This window comes from Eublepharis macularius, chromosome 16, assembly GCF_028583425.1.
Source record: "Eublepharis macularius isolate TG4126 chromosome 16, MPM_Emac_v1.0, whole genome shotgun sequence".
NCBI classification, from domain to species: domain Eukaryota; kingdom Metazoa; phylum Chordata; class Lepidosauria; order Squamata; family Eublepharidae; genus Eublepharis; species Eublepharis macularius.
In genome coordinates this window covers 23,482,920-23,499,878 of record NC_072805.1, presented here as the reverse complement: position 1 = coordinate 23,499,878, position 16,959 = coordinate 23,482,920, and the positions used below count along the sequence as shown (strand labels likewise).

General features: G+C 44.2%; 1 protein-coding gene across 1 annotated transcript; it reads left to right on the top strand.

Annotated features, from left to right (window-relative positions):
- Positions 1-5,306: 5,306 nt before the first annotated feature.
- Positions 5,307-16,655, top strand: DYNLRB2 (dynein light chain roadblock-type 2). The gene is made up of 4 exons (XM_055000678.1): positions 5,307-5,371; positions 10,422-10,497; positions 14,386-14,553; positions 16,400-16,655. Exons 1-4 carry the CDS (start codon positions 5,369-5,371, stop codon positions 16,441-16,443), a joined length of 291 nt encoding a protein of 96 aa, XP_054856653.1. The 5' UTR covers positions 5,307-5,368; the 3' UTR covers positions 16,444-16,655.
- Positions 16,656-16,959: the final 304 nt, after the last annotated feature.

Genomic DNA, 16,959 nt, shown 5'->3' with positions numbered 1-16,959 from the left:
TGGAAGCCTATCCCACTCAACAGCTTCTCTGTACTTGTGGAAATTCCTGATCTGTGGACATGGAAATCAATATTATTTCACCTTTCTGTTACTGTGCAACATCCTGATGTGTGGAAATCCATACAAGCCAACAACTTCTATGTAACTGTGTAAGCCCCTGACACACAGGAGGGTCTTGAAAAATAAAAGGATCGTGAATTGGGAGAGAGGGCTCCTTCCTGGCCTCAATGTACTCCAACGGATGGCTGGTTCATACTTCACTGGGATTTCCCTACAAAATGTTTGATGGCCAGTAGCTGAATATTGGTACCAACTCCATTGAACTGTCTTGCAATGGAAGCAAGATGAAAGTATTGTATTTAGTGTCCGTTTTCATTAGGGTTGCCAATCTTCCGTCCAGGGTGGGGGATCCCCTGTTCCCACCTCCTCCCCTCCAACCTCACTTACCTGGCCAGCGGGGGGGCACCCCCAGGTGGCACAGCGTGCCCCTGCACCCTGCAATAGGTCTGTGTCGGGCCAAATCGGGCCCATGCAGGGGGATTCAGCCCTTGGGCGAGCTCGGGAGCGCATGCCAAACTGCCCTTCGATCTGCGTGATGACATCACTTCCCGGAAGTGACATCACATGCATGCCGGGAGTGCGCACACGCATAGGGCATGTGTGAGAAGGGATGCCAATGCCGCAGAGGGTGAGTGCCAGGTTCCCAGTCCTGCACCAGGGGACTAAAGGAACCTGGCAACCCTTGTTTTCATTCATATCTGTGGCGCAGAATGATAAGCTGCAGTACTGCAGCCCAAGCTCTCCTCACGACCTGAGTTCGATCCTGGCAGAAGCTGGGTTCCGGTAGCCAGCCCAAGGTTGACTCAGCCTTCCATCCTTCCGAAGTCAGTAAAATGAGTACCCAGTTTCCTGGGGGTAAAGTGTAGATGACTGGGGAAGGCAATGGCAAACCACCCTGTAAAAAGTCTACCAAGAAAATGTCATGATGCAACATTCCCCATGGGTCAGTAATGACTCGGTGCTTGCACAGGGAAGAGGAGGCTCTTCCAGACCTTTACCTTTTCTTCATTCATACCTGCAAGTCATCGCGGAGGGTGGGCAAGGAATATGTTGCTCCTGCTAGGGCTCCAGGAGGAATGGTGCTGGGCATGCAGCTGAACTGGAGGAGAGATGGGCGTTCCTCCTCTTCCAGGCTGACCATGCCTCCACTGCATCCTGACCTTGGTGCCAATGCAGCCCGCCGGTGAGTCTGCGAGCTTCTCCTGCTGAATAAGGAAGGATCTAAACAACACCCAAAGGACTGGGCATTTATGGCTGGAGAAGTCTTTCTTATCCCATTGATTGTTGTCCAGACAATGTCAAGTTATCACACTTGTCAGCCCCAAGGAATAGGAGGTGATCTGGGGTTCTACACAGCTTCATACCCTGCACCATGAATCTTCTGATTCTCTTGCACACCTCAAACAATCTTCCTTTTGGAATCTGATGTTCCACCACAATTTCTCAGCAAATTCAACAGTGTAAATAGTTTACTGCTTCCACTGTATCTTGACATCATCGAGCAGAATTGCTGCACTCCCTTCCCCGCAATGGCTGAGCAAAAACTGCACTTGCAGGAAGCCGTTTTTAAAGGTCTTGTATTAATTCTAAAAGATGTTACAATTGAAACTTTGGATGCAGCATGCTTTGCGTGTTGTGTGGAGCTAGGCCTGGGTTTTATACAGGTGGATGCTTTTGTTACTAAGTTTATCTTTTATTGTTGCACGTAAGTGTAAGGTTTATAACTTAATTATATTCAGGGATCATTTTGTAGAAACAGAGCTGGAAGAACTCATTAGCATAACTCATTCGCATATGTCACACCCCTTGACATCACCAGAAATGTGTCATTGGCATAACTGATTTGCATATGACATCCCCTGACATACCTATCCCCTGACACCCCCTGACATCACCTATCCTAGCTGTTTTGAACCCAATCCTGGCTATTCAGGACCGAAATTGGACCCAAAATGGCAAAAAGGGGCTGAAAATGGCCGAGAAGCGGCCCAAAATGGTCAGGATCAGGCAGCTGCTGAACAGGAGAGTGATCCACCACCCATCAGAGGCCCGATCTGGGCCATTTCGGCCCCAATCCAGGATGAAATGGGCCCAAAATGGCCAAGAGTCAGGTGGGCAGGGCCACCTGACATGTGACCTCTTTGGGGAACTGCCGGAACTGCGTTCCTGCGCATTCTCCCTCGAAATGAGCCCTGATTATATTATACAGGCCAGATATCGTTTAATATGTATTTGTTTTAATGGTTGATCTCCGTGAAACTTTAGGTACAGTTCGGTTCACTGATGAAGACTTGCTGTTGAAATGTGGTTGGTTTTTCTCTCACTTATCTGACATAATTAAAGGAGGATTTCATGAAAGAAATGAAATAGGAATTTTCACTAGATGAGTGTTTAAAAAAACCTAGTTAACAGCTCTGATGACAGTTTAAAATAGTCTCAGCTTCTAAAACGAATTTCTTGTTGAAGACCAGCTATGATCGTGCAGGGAGTGGGCAAGATACCTTCACTCCCAGGTGATCTGGAAGAGTAGCCAGGGAACATCTCACCTGAAGGTTAAAAAAATCTGATTTGGACTCAGGGCAACCAGCTTATGCCCACACTACATAATCAAGGGAGAGACAGAGTGTCCGGAGAGCTCCTACTCTCGAAAGCTTACACTCTGAAAATCTTGTCGGTCTCTAAGGAGACACTCAACTCAAACCCTGTTCTACTGTGGACCAACATGGCTACCCACCTAAAACTCTCCTCAAGGGAGAGGTTTACATCTGACATGGGTTGAAGGGGAAACTGATTCCTCCACCGATGCTCTTCCTCTTTCTACCCTGTAGGAGATGTTTCTCTTTAAATGCCCAGCTATCAGTTGCTTATTGCTGTCTTCCTAAGGAATGAGGCAAACTCCTTCTCCATTCCAGAGGTAGGGAAGGGAAATTTTTTCTGCCCTAAACAAACTCAGCTGTTATTTGGAACTTTTGTGAGGATGCCAAAAGATTACTGGTTGGTAAGGACAGGGGTATTACTTCTCTGCTCTTCGAGGATACAGCAGCTTTTGTAGAAGTAAAGCTCTCGTGCCTCTCCCGTCCCACCCCCTCCTGCCACTAATAGCAAGAATCTCCCTTGAGTCCCTTCTACATAAATCACTAATCCCTTTGCCATAAATATTCAGCGCATTGATTTCTTTCGCCAGCAAATTTTACCCACTGCAGCCTTCCAACAAATGCTGATGACGAGCATTCAAAAGCCAACTTCAGTTCAAATGTGACTTAATTTAAAATAGCAGATTTGAGCCAAATTCATTTGTGGATTAAAAAGGTCATTTTTTAAAAAAAAAAAAAACTTGCTTTTTGAATGGGCAGTTTGCATCTTTGGGAGAGTCGCTGCTCCAATACAAAATACAGAAGTCTCTCCCTCTCATTTTATCTGCATTGCAACCCTGCAAGGTAGACTCAGACCCAAACTACAAGTGACGCCTAACACAGGTTGGACACTCGTCAGCTTCCCTCAAGTTTTGATGGGAAATGTAGGCATCCTGAACTTGCAGCTTGGCTCGCCAACTGCTGTCCAGCGGACTTTTCAACTGTCGCTTGTCCAACATTCCGCTGCCTACATTTCCCATCAAGACTTGAGGGAAGCTGACAAGTGTCCACCTAGTGTCAGGCGTCACTTGTAGTTTGGTTGTCTGAGACTAACCCAAGGAGCCCAGACAGTTTCACAACTGAGTAGAGATTGAAGGTGAGGCCCACCTACTACAATGCACTGATAATGAGAGAGGAGAAAAAGGTTGAGAAAAGGGAACTGAACTTTCTGAAGTGAAGGTGAAGGAGATAATGTGGGAGAAAGGAGACCAACATTCTGAAATCATCTTGAACACTTTTTTGGCGGGAAAGTTACCTTAGAAAGGCCAGAAAGTGTGGAGAAAGTGGAAACTTTCTACATCCCTCCCATGATACTAAAATTTGGAGTCACCCTCACAAAATGATTGGTAGCAGATTCAAGACAGTGCCAACGAATAGCACTTTACCCAGCAAGTAGATGACTTGAGGAACTCACCGCCCCTAGATACAGTGACAATCTTCAGCTGAGGCAAGTTTAAAAAGTGGGTTGGAAACATTTGTGGAGATCTATAACTGGCTGCTACTCCTGGTAACTGAGCAGGACCTCCAAGTCCAAAGGCAAAATGTTTGTTGACTGCCAGATGTCAGCAGGTAAAAGTTATTGCCAGTGGGCCTTGTGGCATCTGAAAAGCCTCTCTGAGGAAAAAATTCCAGGATCAGATTGACCACTGGTCCGATCTAGCATATCTGCTCTGATCATGCCTGGACCATGGCCTCAAGGTGACCCCCCTGCCCAAGCATCTTTTTCTTATAACAGATTTTTAAAAGTTAATTTAGAAAACTTTGGGAGCCAAGTATTTGTCTGCAAAATGGAGTAAAAGACATTAAACAAATAATACATTTTGTGAAGAACTACAAAAATAGGCCGAAACAAAAAATAATTGCCTTGTCTACAAGATCACACTCCCTTTTATCATTTAATTTTTTTTAAAAAAAAGGATTTATCCCTTCCATTCAAGAAACACCTGCTTTGTTCCAAAACATCTTCTAGAAACTCTATACTACTTCTCTACAAATCTGTAGTCAGTTTCTAATCCAGATTGCATTTTCCTTATAAAATAACTCCAGTTTAATCAATCCAGCACAACTATTATCTCCTATATATATTTTATATTTAAATATAAAAGAATGGGGTGAAACTAGAACCTACTGATACTATTGCTTACTGTTAAGAAATGTCCTTTTATTATAATTTAAATAATAATACAAATAAAAATAATAAGGCAAAGCTTCTATTGATTGCTATTATCAATGGAAACCCTTTTAATTAGAACGTTTTAAACATGCAAGCTACAGCTAGGCTGGCTACTATTACTTGAAGAAGAAGCAATGTCCCTTTCGTTTTAAATTTCCTTAAGAATTGGGTAGATCTAGACTGGCAGTTACAGTTTTAAAAAATCCATCTTCTTAGTAGTATTTTATTTTAATTTAAGGAAACTGCAAAGTCGGAAGCTATTACAGGTTGCTCCTTTAAAACGAAGAAAGGAAACGCTCTCTGGTTCTAGCCAACCGCCGCTTGCAACGGCCCCAACGCGCACCAAAAAACTTCGGAAAGGGGGAAAGCCGCAGCAAAGCACGTGGAAGCGAGAGGGTCTAAGCCCCGCCCACTTCCGGCGGAGCTCCATAGCAACGGAAGCCGCTCGCAGCGTCCCTAGTTACGGCCGTCGCCGCCGTTGCTGCGAGTCCTCAACAGGGAAATGGTAAGTGGGCGTCGGCCGCAGCTTCTCCGTGGGGCGAAAGAGGGACGAGGAGAGGCTCTGCAGGCGGAGCAGAAGGAAGAATGGCCACGGGGCGGGAGGGAAGGCCATCCGGGGCTTTTTAAACGGGTCGGTTGGGAGCCGGTTTGTGGTTGCCAACCTCCAGGTGGTGCCTGGAGATCTCCCGGAATTATAACTGATCTCCAGTTGTCAGAGAGCAGTCCCCGTGGAGGAAATGGGTTATTTGGAGGGTGGGCTATGTGGTGGGGTTCCCCCCCTTCCAAAATCTGCCCGCTCCTGCCTTCAGCCCCAAATCTCCAGGAATTTACCATCCTGAAGTGGACAAAACTAGCCAATAGGGGGGAGGGGGAGGTTGTGTGTGGCAGATTTGAAAAAAAAATGGTGCAGAGTCATTGAGGTATTGTTTCTTTTTTAAAAAAAAATTAAAACAAATATGGGTACAAAAAAAAAGGGAACGGGGATAGGATAGTAAGAAAATTCAAGATACACATTACAAGGACTATCAACGTTGATTTGATTGATTTAACTTATAGTCTGTTCTCCCTGCAAATGATAACATTAGTATTTAAAATTTACATTAAAAGTTTCCATTTAAAACCATGACTATACAAACAATTCCATCATAAAATAACTCGAGACGGTGGCCCATATTACCTAGCTCCAATAAAATATTTCTGTAGGTGGAAGGTGAGTGATGGCAGTGGTCCAACCGATGGAAAAAGAGGAAACACCAAGGTGGGGGTTACACTAACACCCCCTCCCCCATGTGGCCAACGTAAGGCTTATGCATGGCCCACCCTCAATCATATGCATGTGTTAAACAGATGACTTTTAAAATACAGTTTTCAGATAGATGGTTGTTGTGGATTTTCTGGGCTATATAGCCGTGGTCTTGACATTGTAGTTCCTGACATTTCGCCAGCAGCTGTGACTGGCATCTTCAGAGATGTAGCACCAAAAGACAGAGCTCGACACTGTCTTTTGGTGCTACACCTCTGAAGATGCCAGCCACAGCTGCTGGTGAAACGTCAGGAACTACAATGCCATGACCACGGCTGTATAGCCCAGAAAATTCACAACAACCATCGTTCTCTGGCCGTGAAAGCCTTCGACAATACAGTTTTCAGATATACTGCATAATCATAGTCGAGAATATTTCCTCTCTTCATTTTGCTGAGCCTCGACACCAATCAACAGATGTTTAAAAAACTGTATGATGGAGAGTTTTTTCCCCTTATAGCTAATAAGTAGGTAGAACCTGTGGAAGCTTCCTCAATGATTCATGGTGGCTTTTTTTGAAAAAAATTAATTTGTTCATACCTCATTTTTATATTCTATTTATACCATACTCTTCTATCCAGTGGGGACCCAAAGGGTTGTTGTTGTCATCCCGCTCCTCCAATATATCTTCCCAACAACAACCTTGCAAGGGAGGTTAACAGCAGTAATCGTTTAAGGAGAAGGGGGAGAGAGAGACTTTGAGTTTGTTGTTTTGGTTTTGGTTTTAATTGGAATTGTTTTAAACTATTATTATGAGCCACCTTGAACCACTTCAATAACAGACAGGATATAGATGTTTTAATTAATAAATAAGCTGAGAGAGAGAGAGTGACTGGCCCAAGGTTACCCATGGCAAAGGGTAGATTTGAACCTGGGTCTTCCTAGATCCTAGTCCAACAATCTAACCACTATGTTAACCTGGCTGCCAGGTGTGGCTGGACTTCTGCAGCAATTAAACGATGATTTGCTTGGGAATAAAGCCGTTTGAATTCAACTGAGCTTACTTCTAAGGAGATATGCATAGACATATGCTGTAACACAGCTGGCCGATCCCCAGGAATAAATAATAATATGGTGCAGGCTCTACTCGTAGAAAATATTTAGGTTGCATCCTAGTGGCTTTTCCAGCAATAAAAGAGGAAGGTGGCTCTTTTCACCACCGAAAAGACTATGCAGGTGGGCTGTGGAAGGCAATCTACATGTTTGCCAGTTTCCCACTAATTGATGGCAATTGGCGGAAGGTGGTAATCCCACCCCCCCAGCAATAACCTGCCACCAGCAGGCAACCCAGAAAAGCACGCAGTGGGCACACTTCCAGCAAGGATGTCACTTCCTGAAGCGACATCGTCACACCAGCCGCGGGTGTGCTCCCATGCTTCGCTGGGGCCAATTTCGGCCCCAAACAGGCCAGAATTAGCCCTGCACAAAGCACAGGTGCACACTCATGGTTGGTGTAATGATGTCACTTCCTGGAAGTGACATCATTGCACCTCTTGGGGAGCATGCACATGCAAGGACACCCCAGCCAGTAAGTCCTGGGTCCCCCACCTCCCACCAGGAGGATATAGAGACCTGGCAACTCTAGCTTTGGGACTTGCGAGGACAACGGCCATGTAAAATTGGGGGCCACAGTGGACAGGGGTGAGCAGGAGAGTTGAGTGAGATTGAAGGGGGGAGCTGGTTGGCTCCAGCCCTTTGTCTCTTTTCATCTCTTACAGGGCCATCCTAAGCAGAGTTACACCCTAGTAATCCTATTGACTCCAGTAGACTTGGAAGCTTATAATGCTGCTTCCATCAAAAATAACAGCAGGCAACCTGATTCTGTGTGTGTTTCACTTACTTTTTTTCAATGAGGTTTACTTCCAAGGAGGCAAAAAAGATAATTACAAGACGGTACTAAGATTTCTTTTTTAATGGTTCTCAGTCAAAAGTTCACAACAGTGACCTACATTTGTGACTGACTTTTCTCAGTTCCTTAGCTCCATCTATGCGACTGACTCTTTGAAAAGGAGGGTGCCTAGAGTCTTTATTATTTTAAAAGTGTCACAGCACTATTGATGTTGTGCCTGTGAGTTGCTCAGAAATACTTTAAAAGAACATGAAAAGTCTACAAATAAAGACGTAGGCACTGTCCTTGGTCTAAATGTTATAAAAGTAGATACAAAAAGCAAAGGAAAGGAGGGCACAGCGAGGACACTCGGGTGAAGAAGAGAAAGAGTTGAGGCATTCATCATAATCATAAAGAGGGGCTGGACCAGGATGTGGGTGAAGCTGAGTAGGATTGAAAGTGCAGAAGGCTATTGGAGAGGGCAGTTCAGAGAACTGTGCTGCAGTGGGCTGGCCAAAGAGGGTGAAAATTAAACACAGGCAAGGATGGCTGCAGGGCTTCGAGATGTGTATTGAACAGAATTTCCTGGAAAGTAGTTGCTGCTTTTGCAAAACAAATAAATAAAGCACATTCTGGATATTTATATGTAACATAAAATAAAAAGGGAGCAATTTTCCTCCCTTTTAATGCAAACTAACAGAGAAGAATTGTGAATGACTTTCAGTTCTTATATTATATTTTATATTGATAACACCCTGGCTTTTTTGCCAATTGAGAATCAGCATCACAAAAGTTGTGAACGGGAGCCATGTGGCATGATAGCCCATATATTCAGGGCTCATTTTGAGGGGGAACGCGCAGGAACACAGTTTGGCAGTTCCCCAAAGAGGTCACATATCAGGTGGCCCCACCCACTTGACTCTTGGCCATTTGGGGCCTGTTTTGGCCTGGATTGGGGCCAAAATGGCCCAGATCAGGCCTCTGATGGGTGGTGCATCACTCTCCCGTTCAGCAGCGGCCCATTCCTGACCATTTTAGGCCCCTTTCCAGCCATTTTCAGCCCCTTTTTGCCATTTTGGGCCCAATTTTGGCCCTGAATGGTCAAGATTGGGTCCAATACAGCCAGGATAGGTGATGTCAGGGGGTGTGGCATATGCAAATCAGTTATGCTAATGACACACTTCTGGTGATGTCAAGGGATGTGGCATATGCTAATGAGTTGTGCTAATGAGTTCCTCCAGCTCTTTTCTACGAAATGGCCCCTGCATATATTTATGTCTGTACTGTCAAGTGGCAACTGACTTTTGGAACCTTCAGCAGGTGGCTTTCAAGACAAGTGAGAGGCAGCGTTGGTTTGCCAAGGCCTTCCTCTGCAAAATCTTCCTTTGTGATCCCCATCCAAGTGATGGCCCTGCTTAACTTCCATGATCTGAAAAGATCAAGCTATACAATGCCGCCTTCCCCTATGACAAACCATAGTGGTTTTCAGAAACTAAAACTAGACCTGAGACATCAGTTTCTGTAGGACTGCTATCTCCCATATCTTAAGTATTTACTATTGGTCTGTTGCTCATGGTACTTTCCGTCTCTGCTCTGTATAAATTAAACAAGTTCTTTATGTAAGAATGCCAGCTCTTTCTTGAGAGAATGAGTTTAGTTTGGAATTTAAGGGGGTAGTCCTGTTGGATATTTACATGTACCATTAGGCCACCCCCAGTGAGCACAGCTCTGTGGTTGTGGGATGGCAACCAACAGGAAAAAAAGAGGATCAGCAGTAGGAAACTGTCACTTAGGAGTATCTGCAGCAGGTGTTCTGGAGGACTCAGTGGGCAATCGGCCCAACCTTGCGAGTGTTGAATCAGAAGTGTATTCCTTGTTGTTTTTAAGAGTAACCCACAAACTGACTCTCATCCTATTCTATTAAAAGCATGTGCTGCCCCCTGATTTTCCTATTTATGCCAAACACAATCCCAGATGGTGCTGTGTAACCAGACCCAGATTCCCAGGATGCTGTTTGGAAGAGCTGATATGTTCTCCACAGTTTTTCCTCAACTGTCGCTTGGTGGCTAGCGAAAGCAAAGCTTGCCATTCTGGAGCTAGAGGACAAGGCTTGGATGCCTGTTTACACGAGAAGGTATAGATCCCAACACCGTGCTATTAGAGCCAAGCTACAAGTGACAAATGACACTTAAACAGCAAGTGAACAGACTCACATGTATTCTTCCCTGTTTACTTGCATTCCACTTGCGCTCCACTTGATCATGGCCCTTTGATCACGTAGTGGAGCGCAAGCGAACAGGGAGGAATACACAAGAGTCTGTTCACTTGTCGTTCATCACTTGTAGCTTGGCCCTTAGATATATATGAGCTGTCATGGAAGGCCCACAGGATTAAGTTCACATTCTGTATTCATTTCTTTCACAGGCAGAGGTAGAGGAAACTTTAAAGAGGATTCAAGCCCATAAAGGAGTTATTGGAACAATTGTTGTCAACGCAGAAGGTAAAGATCCCCTCTGATACAAATTCCAAACTCATTCTCTGCTTTTCTTGCAAAAGGATTTGGAATTTTTATTTCTTATTGGCTGTCACTTTGAAAAGCAGATGAAACCCAGGGGAAATGTAAGTGTTCTTTCAAGGTCTGGTAAACATAGATAATTAATTTGGATGTCTGGATAAGTTAAGCTGGAAATTGGAATGGCAAAAAAAAATCTTGTATCATGTTAATTAAGATATAGATGAGTGTTCACGGCATGTTAGCTAGATGTACACCCACTCTCCAAGGACTGAGTGCAGAGGGCCTTGAACCAGAGACAGGTAGGCCAGGAGTGCCCAAGCAAAGAAAAGGCCATTTTCATTCCATTGGAGAAAAGGGGCACCCATAGTTGGCCACAACAAAGCCCAAAGAAGCAACGTACCTTGCCAGACTGAGGCGGGGGGGGGGGCATGTCGCCAAGACAGTGATGAGGTCCCATTTTGGGCCAGGTGCAAAACAGAGAACACATGAAGCCCGAAGTCTCAGGACAGGTTGGTTTGGAGCAAAGAGCTTATCTATGGAGGAGGAAGAAGAACGAGGGTGTAATTAACCCCCTCCCATTCCAGGATGAGGCCGTATGCCCTGCTTGTGGCCCTGTTTCTTGCTATATGAAACTGTATGGACTGCATGAACCGCTGTTCTGATCCAGGAGGGCTCCTGTTCTGTTCTTAGGCCCTACAGGGCAGATAGGAACGTGGGAGGTGAATGGGACAGGTCCTCTCAGACAGTACAAGAGGCTAGTAAACAGGCTGGAAAAAAATCGGTGTGTGTGTGTGTGTTGAATCTGGTATTTAAAAAAAATTAAATCCAAATTTAATTTAAGCATATACTGTTAAAACTGAACTTCATAACCCTCTTACAAATTTGTGAAAGGATGCTTTTCCTGGTAAAGGGAGGGTTATGGGAGGAAGCGCCTTCATCAGTCATTATATAGCACCATAGTTCATGTACTTCTATTCCGGCTCGATGCTGGAAAGCTGGAGACTGGCAACTCACCATAGGTGTCATGCACCGCTTCATTTTACTGTTATTTTATGTCATAAGCGTGCTCTCCTGACATTGCAGATGAGGAAATGAGCCTGAAAATTAAATCAGAAGGATCGGAATGTGTCCCAGTCTCTAGTCCTTAGCTCTCTTAAACTGTATCTCTTGCTGGCTTACTTTGTAAACAACACCCACATAAAGTTTTTACCCTTCTTCTAAGCATGGCAAAATGCTGTTGGTGAACTGCATCTGCATCTGTCATGCTCTCATCTTGCAGTCCTGTTAAACTCGAAATAGGTTTTTTCTGAATCTCCATATACATACTTAGAAAAATATCATGACCTAAAGACAACCTGCATTCTGGAATCTTGGCAAGCTCTCTTCCTACAGCATTAAAAAATGAGACCTGGAACTATCAGGCTTCTAATAATACCATAAGCTATGCAGAAATTCAGGGAGAGGAAAGGGCTACAGACAAGCTGCATGCTTCCACTCCAGGTCAAGCAATCCATTTCTTCGATGTTTAGCCATTTTTTAAAACATTGGGAATTGTTTTCCCCCACCCCTTTTCTCCACGTGTTTAATAATGTTCAAGTTGCATTGGAAGGACTGAAAAGGCAATAGAAATTCCGGAGGCAAATGGGTAACAGTGGGGTCTTGAACTAAAATAGTACGGCAGTTGGTTTAATTGTAGTAAAGGATACGGTTTGTTGCATCTGGCAACTGTATCTGTTTAAACTGAAACCTTTCCCAGATTGATGCTGTCTTTCACCCAGGCAGAAGTCCTGCTTGAAAGCTTAAGTGGTTTCTCACTTCCAATTTGCAGTCTGAGCGCCACGCTAAAGAACCCATTTCTTTTAATCTCCAGGGGCCACCCGTGCCAATAGTTTATTTTTAGGCTTTACCAGCCAGACACCTCTCTTCAGTAGCAAAAGACTGTCCCATTAATGTGAACAGAGAACAGCAGCCTTTTGCCTTCAGATTTGAAGAAGCCTGTGCCATTTTAGCACAGCAGGTCAAGTTCTGCCTTTTCTGAAATTGGTGTCCAAATACCATTTGCTTCAGAGAAGCTGGGCTTTCACCCAACATCTGAGTACTGTAATGATCTCTAACGTGACACTTGAGTGCCGGAGCCTTTTCATCCTTTTAGTAGTGATGTGCTCAGCTGTCCAAACAACCAAAATTTCATGAGACCACCAGGAAGGAATCTCTTCCAATACCACCACCACCTCTCCTTCCCTGCTCCAGAAACAGGATTTACCTTTTTCTGCTTAAACCATCAGTGTCAGATTGGCAGACTTTGGTATCTAGCAGGATGGGCAGATGATGAGAAAAGTTGCTTTGTTTTCATGTAGTGAATTCTTCAATGAATCAGCTTGTGAAATTCGTTGCTACAGGATGTAGAGATGACCTTAAAGGATTAGATACGGTCACAATGCTGGATAGGTCTATCAGTGGCTACTAGCCATGACGGCTCAATGACTTATACTTGCACATGGCTTCCATACTGCCATAAGGACCATACACATTTTTATAGTCCTCTGTTTCCTTATTTTTGGACTGACTCGTCCCCTTTGGGGAAGTGAAGGAGAATCCTCAGGTGTTCAGTGGTTTCTGGATGACCCTATCTTGCTCCCTTTCTGATTGGTACAAGGCCTGCAAGGTTGGTATTAGAGCCAAGCTACAAGTGACGCCTTACACAGGTTGGACACTTGTCAGCTTCCCTCAAGTTTGGATGGGATATGTAGGTGCCCTGGTTTTACAGCTTGGCTCTCCATTACAGCTGCAAGACCAGGATGCCTACATTTCCCATCAAAACTTGAAGGAAGCTGACAAATGTCCAACCTGTGTCAGGCGTCACTTGTAGCTTGGCTCTTAGAGGAAATGACCAGATGATTGCAGTAGCCTGTGTGCCAGAGGCTTGAAGAGGAGCACGCTGCTGGATAATTTTATGTGATCTACAGGAGAGCTTCCACTGTTAGTCAAAGTGCAGAGAATCTGTTGAAATTTTTGCAAGTGTCCTACGCTCAGTCATGAAAGAGTTAAATTGTTGTTCTGTTTGTTTGGTAAGATATCTAGTTAGCATAAGACCACTTAGGCTTCCAGAGAAGTTCCCACCAGAGAAAGTGGGTGTCTTTAGTCTTCATGAGAGAATCTAGGATTGTCTATTGGATGAGCCAGTTTATTGGGGGGCAATTAGCTAGCAACATATACTAAGGTTTTATTGCTCTTTGTTCAGTCATCTGCTGCCATTACACTTCTACTACTTCACTAGGCCATGCGATCTAAGCTTCTCTCTCTCTAGTACCTAGTTGAGAGTATCAAGATGTAGTCAGAAACTGTTTGTTGTTTTTCCTACCAAATGTACCCTTTTTACCCTATTATGTAGTAAAGTATTTTTATAGAGCTAGAATCACAGAAGTCTGTCTACTTATTTCCATTGCGCTATTATCAAACTCTGCAACTCTGCAAACTTATATCTAATTGCTGTGCAACCGCCAACGGGATCCAGCACACGCAGCTGAAGTAGCTAGGGGGGATTCAGTGTGAGGGTCCCCTGTGCATTTGGGAAGGGATGAGTCACGTGCAAAGTTTATGTATCCAAAAGCTCCTCGTGCTTAACTGCGCTTTGCGCTGTTGAGTTCTGCACAGTCACGAACACAAAAGCAATACTTCTGATTTTTTTTTAATTATTCCAAAAATTAAAACAAACCTCATACAAAATTGAAATATGACAACAAGAGGGGCAAATCTACACCTAAACATCTGTAAAATATTTCCAACTATTTTACAAAGCTGTCACCTGTGTGTTCCCGTATTGATAGGTTAGTCAGGTGCCCGGTCCATTGAAGGAATCCCCTTCATTTTCAGGCATCCCAATCAGAACGACTCTTGACAACTCCTCTACAGTCCAGTATGCGGGCCTCCTTCACCAGCTCACAATGAAAGCGAAGAGCACAGTGAGAGATATTGACCCCCAGAATGATCTGACCTTTCTTCGGATTAGATCAAAGAAACATGAAATCATGGTAGCTCCAGGTAATAACGCTTTTCTTTCCCAGAAGTGTACTACAGATACTTTGGTGCAGGTGGGTTAGAGTTCTTTTTAATTTCTCTGGAACTGCTGCAAAACATCTATCTAATAGCATTTCAGTTACGGAAACAAAAGTGCAAGGTGAGTACTTTCCTCCCCAAGACCTTTTAATCTCTTTAAATGGAGGAGCTGCAGGATATGTCCACAGCCGGGCAGGCCAGGCTATCACTGGCAGCTGATGCATGCCTCCTGCTCATCTCACCCCCTCCAAGCAGAGGGAACCTCAGGCAAATCAGGCCACACAGGGATCTGGAGCAGGAGTCCACAACCTTTTTGCCCCTTTGTGGGCACCTTTGGAATGCTGAAACAGAGTGGTGGGCACAAATACAAAACAGCTGCCACAGGAGAGGCAGCCAATGGCAAAATGGATGTGGCAGGAGGTGGAGCCATACACAGAGAAAGCCCAAGTGCAACGGAGGAGAGGGGTAATTTTTTAAAAAATACATTGTGAAAGAAGAGTGAGAGAGAATAAGACCAACACTGGTGGCAGCTGCCACTGATGCGTTATTTTAATCTGCTAATCAGATCCCCAATGACCGTTCAAAAGCCGTGGTAGACAAGAGCCCCAGGTGGCCCTTCCAGTTTCTCAAAACACTTTGTGGGCCCCAGGAAAGGTGTCCGCAGGCACCACAGCATCCTCGAGCACCACGTTGCGGACGCTTGACCTGGAACACCCCCATCCTTGCTACTCAAGCCCTTTGTCATTTGAGAAGAGCAAGAAAGAAGCAACCAAGGAAAGGAATAATATTTAGACTGGCCCACTTTCCTCGGATCTCTTTAACTCCTTTACCTTCACTGTCAGTCTGAAGGGAAGGTTGGAGGGAAGCATATTTATGCAGGGTCGAAGTGCCGTTGAAGAGTATGTTGGGTTAAAAGTTAGGAACGTGATTTTTTTTTTAATTGTACCAGTTCTCTTTTTTTAAAATAAGCCACTGTTTATCCCTGCACATCTAAAGGAGAGTGGAGGTAGAAGAGACGCTTTATACAAAGGATATGGGAAGCTCGCAAGTAAGAAGTTGCGGACGGGTGAGAAATGGCAGGAAAGAACCAGTTGGGCCTCTTCCCACTTGCCTCCCCGTACCCTCTTCTATCTCGCTGCTCAGCTTCCGCAACACAACCCCTGATGCGAGTAGCAGAGTGGGAGGGAGGTTTCCTGGATTCTTCCCGAAGTAGCAAAAGAGGAGAGGAGAGGAGAGATCAATAAACTGGTGCACATCTCCTGCGCATGCAAACCGTTTGCTTCCCTTTGTTCAAATGTCCAACCTGTGCCTTTCCTCTTCATTTCCTCAGCCTTACCTCCATTGCAATCTCCTCTCCCTCTGAACGTGGCAGGAAGGGCACACTCCCAAGGTATATTTGGCCCATTAGCTCAAGTTGTCAGTAGCACATTTTGTTCTTTAATAGTCACCCTCAACAAGGCCAGGTTTGCTTTAAGATTTCTGCGCTTTCATTTGCCTGTTGATGTGGTTATCCCATAAAAGAGCGATTGTATTTTACGGTTGCAAAGTGCATCTTTTCTGTCTATTGTAAAGAAATAGTAGAAGCAGCAGCAGAGATTATTTTCCCCAAGGCCAATATGTCCTATATAAATGGCCATTGTGGTAACTAAGTATTCATTTCATAAGAAGGGCGCACACTGGCACACAATGAAATGTCAATTCTAAACATTAAGTCAGCTGGATCATAGAAGCTTTTCAAATTAAAATGAAATGTGACAATAAGCAATAACTGAAGGTGAACAAATTCTCAGCATTTATCTCATCTGTAATTGTTTGATACCTTTTCTCACAGATAAAGAATATCTTCTCATCGTTATCCAGAATCCATGCGAGTAAATCGGACACACCAATTTATTGGGAGCAGTGCTGCAGTTGTTAAAATAACATCCATTTATCAGTAATATATAATAAACGATGTACTAAGAAGCTTCTCTAGAAACTTGTGGTGGGTTTTTAAAAGCGCAACTTCTCTTATGAGTGCAACTTTTTGGGCAGGGAGGATCTGACTAATGAAAACATTTGATGCCTAAATGCTTAAGGGACAATAAAACTATGAGTTTAAAGCGTGTGTTAAATTTATTAGAGCATGAGTGGTTGAACTAAAGAATTCTTTCTGGACTATCTATACCTAGATCTGAGGTTAGGACGATCTCATAGAATCTTAATTCCCATTGCTGTTTCCATGTGCAGTCGCACAGAATTAAATAATGGTTGTAATTCAGATTAAACAATGGTTGTAATCCAGCTAAAGAGGTTTCAGTCTGAGAGTGGAAATACGCGTGATTTACTGGGGACGCTTGAGTGCAGGATTTTGTGTGTGGTCCTCAATTCAGTGTAGGCTGTTCTCGCTTG